Source organism: Oncorhynchus clarkii, chromosome 4 (genome assembly GCF_045791955.1).
Source record: "Oncorhynchus clarkii lewisi isolate Uvic-CL-2024 chromosome 4, UVic_Ocla_1.0, whole genome shotgun sequence".
Taxonomy (NCBI): domain Eukaryota; kingdom Metazoa; phylum Chordata; class Actinopteri; order Salmoniformes; family Salmonidae; genus Oncorhynchus; species Oncorhynchus clarkii.
The window spans coordinates 88,673,639-88,679,442 of record NC_092150.1 but is presented as its reverse complement, the minus strand read 5'-3'; the positions used below and the strand labels follow the sequence as shown (position 1 = coordinate 88,679,442).

General features: G+C 41.9%; 1 protein-coding gene across 1 annotated transcript; it reads left to right on the top strand.

Annotated features, from left to right (window-relative positions):
* The first annotated feature begins 1,122 nt into the window (after positions 1–1,122).
* Positions 1,123–2,967, top strand: LOC139408077 (visual system homeobox 2-like). Its single transcript, XM_071151892.1, has 3 exons — positions 1,123–1,447; positions 1,768–1,846; positions 2,826–2,967. The coding sequence occupies exons 1-3, from the start codon at positions 1,123–1,125 to the stop codon at positions 2,965–2,967; spliced, it is 546 nt and encodes a 181-aa protein (XP_071007993.1).
* The last annotated feature ends 2,837 nt before the right edge of the window (positions 2,968–5,804 follow it).

Here is a 5,804-nt window from a genome sequence, read left to right as displayed (position 1 = left end):
AACAATTAGATGAAAATTAAGTAGACTATACAGAATAGATGTTTGGATAGTCTTTATCGCTTGCCTGACAACTCAAACTGAATTATTCCGCTGCTCGACGCATAGTTCAGTCTGAGACTGCCATCAATGATGTCCTTTGCGGTGATGTACAAAACAAAGTCATCAGTGATTGGATCATCTCTAACCAATTAGAGTATCAAAGACAATGACTCATTTTCAAACCCCATGTGTTCTGGCTCTGGCCCAACCCCATCGGTTTCTGCCACCAATCAGACCATCCTAGAATGTATTTCCATTCTAGAAATCGTCAGGGAGGTAGGCTACTCAGATCCAGACTCATTGTGGTGAAGTAACTACCATCCGTGTGCGTGGTATAGCGTTTGGCCAGAGCAAGGAGTTTGGGTAGACAGGCAACTATATCGCAGCATTAAAAAAAAGTAATGGTTTACCTTCTTATTAATTTATGTGCTTCATAATTGGATACTTGATATAGTTTAGAATGAACTCATCCCTTCAAGCGTCATCTCATGTAAAAGCATGATTCATTGTTAGTCTACTTTACCAAATGCATACATGCATATAATCCATCATTTCGTTAAACTCAGACAGAAAACATAACAATGTTGAAGGATGTATCGATGTTCAACTCAGTTGAACAGAATAAACCACTTAATAACTTCAAATAGAGAAGAAGAAGTATGTCAAGAGAAAAGTACATTATTTTGTGAACCACAGTGAAGGCGGCAAAAATGGTGGTGGTCTAATAAACCATGTTGTCTGGAAATGCCTTGAGTCTAAACAGAACCCAAGTCTTCCAATGTATTTCCATTTTAATCGATCTGCCGTCACGAAAGAATCGCTCGACCCCTGTGTTCTGTCGGCGTTAAAGTTCTCTCTGTGGTGATTGGCTGAGAGAAACGAGGAACCTGTTGGATTACAAAAAAAAATCGGAGCCAATCAGGGAACCAATCAGGGTACACCATCAGAGAGAACAGTCTGACGTCATAACGGGGGAAAAAGAAGGTGACTGTTCTTTCAGACTTTTTTTGAATAAACTGGGAAAAAAAAGTATTCGCCTCTAAACCTAGTGGGATCCGGAGTCCAGCAACAACCGTCAAAAAAATGCGTTTGACTACGACGCACAAGTGCACAGGATTCGGAATCCAGGAGATTCTGGGCTTGAATAAGGAGCCACCCGCGGTTACGCGGCGTCCATTGGAATCTTTGCCGCACAGAGCGCACCTTCTGGCGGCTAGATCGGTTTTGGACTCGGCGGGAGTCGGGATTGGGATGGGAATTATTGGTCCAGGAGGAGGAATTCATTCGTTTTACAGCCAGCCTGCCTTTCTGGAGGTGTTACAGGAGGCGCAGAGTGTTCACCTTCAGCCGCTCAACGGGGCCAGGGCAATGGGACAGCTTGATGCGCACTACTCCGCAAGCTGCTCTGGTAAATGTGTAAACTATAGGCTAGCGTATAGACCTATACATTCTAAAAGTATATATATTTTAAGTAGAAAATAAGCAATTGATTTGACATATATTTATTTATTTTAATTTGAATGTTTATGTTTTTATCTTCAATAAATTGTCAATTGAAAATGTAATTTTTTTTTGTCTTAACGATTGCAAATTCTCTTATCCTGTTTTTGAACATACACATTACACTGTACGATAACAGTTAATAAGTATTACATTGTAATAGTATTGGCAGTAGACCTGTGGCTATTTATTTAATGATAAACTATGGCTATTTAATTCCAGATTCAGATGACATATCCTCCAGTGAAAAGACATTTTCCAAATCATCGATGAACCAAAACAAGAACAGAAAGAAGAGACGACACAGGTAAAACTCTGAAGGATAACTATATAACTAATATTTATCGCACTGTCTTTGAATTGGACTGTATGCCATTGAGGCTTATATAAGTAAACAAAATGCCGTGAGAACTTGTTTGTGAAGCATTTGGAAAGCGACATTTTCTAATTAATATAGCCTACAATATTCCTCAATTTTATAACAACATGTATTTGAACGAAAACGTCTAAATAAGCAAATAATTATCAAGTATGAATTGAAATAGATTTCTTAAATGATTTGAATTCCTCGAAAATAATGACCAGATGGTATATAGCCTATGTATATATATATATAAATATAATTAACTAATTAGTCAAGAGGTGGACATTTTCGATACAATTGCAACAAACAAAACAAAGCAGAGTATCTTTCTTCTTTGGATAACAGTGTCAATATTTCTGATGCTGTATATTCTACAAGTAGCCTACAAATAATGATGTGTAAATTATGTCCTGATAATGTTATTGATTTATGAAACTTAATTCAAATTTAATTTCTTTCTTCTAAATCAACATTTTCATTTTTGGAATTATTAAATCAATTTGTTTTGTGCCCCACTGCCATATGAACCAAACAAGCTAAATGTCATGCTTATTTTACTTTTATCTAACGAGGCAAGAAAGTTAAGAACAAATTCTTATTTTCAATGACGGGTGGGTTAACTGCCTGTTCAGGGGCAGAACGACAGATTTGTTGTCTAATAACTGTTATTAGCCTAGATTTGATTCAGAGTAGAAAGTGTGTGATGCCTTGTGCTTGATGTACACAGCACTTCATGAAATAGATATATTTAAGGACAAATGTGTAAAAAAATGTGTCCCATTGAAATCAGAATACCTCTTTTACAAGGGAGACCAGTTTTTATGGACTTGACACTTGAAGGAACAATTCAATGCTATGCAAATGTTTGTCACCAAAAATAACTTTGTTTGTGTGTGTGTCCCCTCTATAATGTTTCTATCAGGACTATATTCACGTCAGATCAGCTGGATGAGTTGGAGAAGGCTTTCAACGAGGCCCACTACCCTGATGTTTACGCCAGAGAGATGCTCTCCATGAAGACTGAACTTCCAGAGGACAGGATACAGGTGCATAACATACTGTAACCTAGCTGTGTGTGTGTGTGTGTTCAGTGTGTCAGTGTGTATGTTTGTGTGTGTGTGTCAGTGTGTATGTTTGTGTGTGTGTGTGTGTTCAGTGTGTTTGTGTGTGTGTGTTTGTGTGTGTGTGTGTGTGTGTTCAGTGTGTTTGTGTGTGTGTGTGTCAGTGTGTTTGTGTGTGTGTGTCAGTGTGTATGTTTGTGTGTGTGTGTGTGTCAGTGTGTTTGTGTGTATGTTTGTGTGTGTGTGTGTCAGTGTGTTTGTGTGTATGTTTGTGTGTGTGTGTGTATGCGTGCCTGCGTGCATGTATGTGTTTGTGTGTGTGTATGCTCGCGCATGAGTACGTATCCCCCACCCCATATACCTGCCGCGCGCACACACACACACACACACACACACACACACACACACACACACACACATCTATCATTATCACCATACCCTCTCTGCTCAGTTCACACCCAATTTCCTCCTCTATCTTGGCACCATTCCCCCTGGGACTCAGTCATCCATCCATCCAGGGGGGGCATAGAGATGCTTACCATTTACACTATACAAGCAGCATGTGGGTGCAAGCAAGAATGCTAGGTAGTGCTACGTATCAACAGTCATTATCAGCCAATCCAGAAAGGGGTAATCTTCGATTAGTCACTTGCGTCGAGATATCGTGGAGGATTCGAATAATTTTTAATTTGGGGGGGGGGGGTATATTTGTTCTGTTACACACGTGTTTCTTGCATATCACAACTCCCCCTGAGACACCCGCAGAGAGTGGGGACACGGTCAGGGTCACCATTGTACAGCACCCCTGGAGCAATTAGCATTACGTGCCTTACTCAAGGGCACAGCGACAGATTTTACACCTTGTCGCCTCCGGTATTTGAACCAGTAACCTTTCAGTTACTGGCCCAACGTTCCACCCTGGAGGCTACTTGCTGCCCTTATTTATTTGTGTTTGTATTTGTTTTTAATTATTATTATTATACATAAAAATGAAAAAAACTTTCGTCCCGCCTTGTTCAGCTCATAAGGCCATGCTGACATCCCTCAATGGTCACCCGTCCGTCCACTCCCCTTCTCTCTCTTTCCTTTCATTGAAAGTGAATGGCTTCTGATGTTTCACCACGCGAGGCCGCGTCCTAGTGTCAATGCACTGTTCGGCACAAGGTTTGAGCCAGAAATGAAATGATAACTACAGTGAAATTAATTAGCTTGGGTCAATGGCAGGGCTATCCTGGGCTCTAGCTCTCTAATTTCCCTGGTGATATTTGAGCGCCTGTCTGTCCTCCATCCATTGATTGTCTCTAAAAAAATGTACGTATTTTTCAATCATCCTCCATGCGCCCCTAGGGTCACCCTCCTGTCCTTTACTTTCTCAGCTCAGCTGCTTCACACGTACGCACGCACGCACACACACACACACACACACACACACACACACACACACACACACACACACACACACACACACAGTCTTGCACAACCCTTAATGTAATTCTAACCCTAACCCTAGCTCCTAACCCTTAATGTAATTCTAATCCTAACACTAATTCTAACCTTAACCCTAAACCCCCTAGAAATAGCATTTGACCTCGTGGGGACTAACAAAATGTCCCCAGTTGGTCAAATTTTTGTTCCTTTATTATTCTTGTGGGAACTAGAAGTTAAACATGTCCACACACACACACACACACACACACACACACACACGCACTCACACGCCCGCCCGGAGATAGGGGCTATCATCAGACCTATCACCAAGAGATAGGGGCCAGACCTATCACCAAGAGATAGGGGCCAGACCTATCACCAAGAGATAGGGACCAGACCTATCTCCATGAGACAGGGGCCAGACCTATCTCCATGAGACAGGGGCTATCATCAGACCTATCTCCATAAGATCTATCTCCATAAGATATCATCAGACCTATCACCAAGAGATAGGGGCCAGACCTATCACCAAGAGATAGCGGCTATTATCAGATCTATCTCCATTTTATTTGACTAGGCAAGTCAGTTAAGAACAAATTCTTATTTTCAATGACGGCCTAGGAACAGTGGGTTAACTGCCTGTTCAGGGGCAGAACGACAGATTTGTTTGTACCTTGTCAGCTCGGGGATTTGAACTTGCAACCTTCCGGTTACTAGTCCAACGCTCTAATCACTAGGCTACCCTGCCGCCCGTGAGAGCTCCATGAGATAGGGGTTATCATTCTAGTTTGTTGGTGATGTGGACAGCAAGGAACTTGAAGGTCTCAACCTGCTCCACTACAGCCCCGTCGATGAGAATGAGGGTGTGTTCTGTCCTCCTTTTCCTGTAGTCCACAATCATCTCCTTAGTCTTGGTTACGTTGAGGGATAGGTTGTTATTCTGGCACCACCTGGCCAGGTCTCTGACCTCCTCCTTATAGGCTGTCTCGTCGTTGTCGGTGATCAGACCTACCACTGTTGTGTCGTCTGGAAACTTAATGATGGATGTTGTGGCTGGCCACGCACTCGTGGGTGAACAGGGAGTACAGAAGAGCACTGAGCACACACCCCCTGGGGAGCTCCAGTGTTGAGGATCAGTGTGGCAGATGTGTTGCTAGGACCAAGAGGCTCCTCAACAGCTTCTACCCCCTAGCCATAACGTTGCTGAAAAATTAATAAAATCTCCCCCGGACAATTTAAATTGATACACTGCTGCTACTTGCTGATTATTATCTATGCATAGTCACCTAACCCCCACCTCAATTAACCTGTACCCCTGCACACTGACTCGGTACCCCTTGTTATTATTATTCTTATTGTGTTCGTTTTTCTTATTACTTTTTATTTTAGTCTATTTGGTAAATATTTTCTTG

What these genes read in the sequence shown, in the direction of transcription:
- LOC139408077 (XM_071151892.1), top strand. Translation starts at nt 1,123, where the DNA reads ATGCGTTTGACTACGACGCACAAGTGCACAGGATTCGGAATCCAGGAG. An exon ending in CTACTCCGCAAGCTGCTCTG is followed by an intron (nt 1,448 to 1,767) that starts GTAAATGTGTAA and finishes TTCCAGATTCAG; the next exon opens with ATGACATATCCTCCAGTGAA. An exon ending in AGAAAGAAGAGACGACACAG is followed by an intron (nt 1,847 to 2,825) that starts GTAAAACTCTGA and finishes TGTTTCTATCAG; the next exon opens with GACTATATTCACGTCAGATC.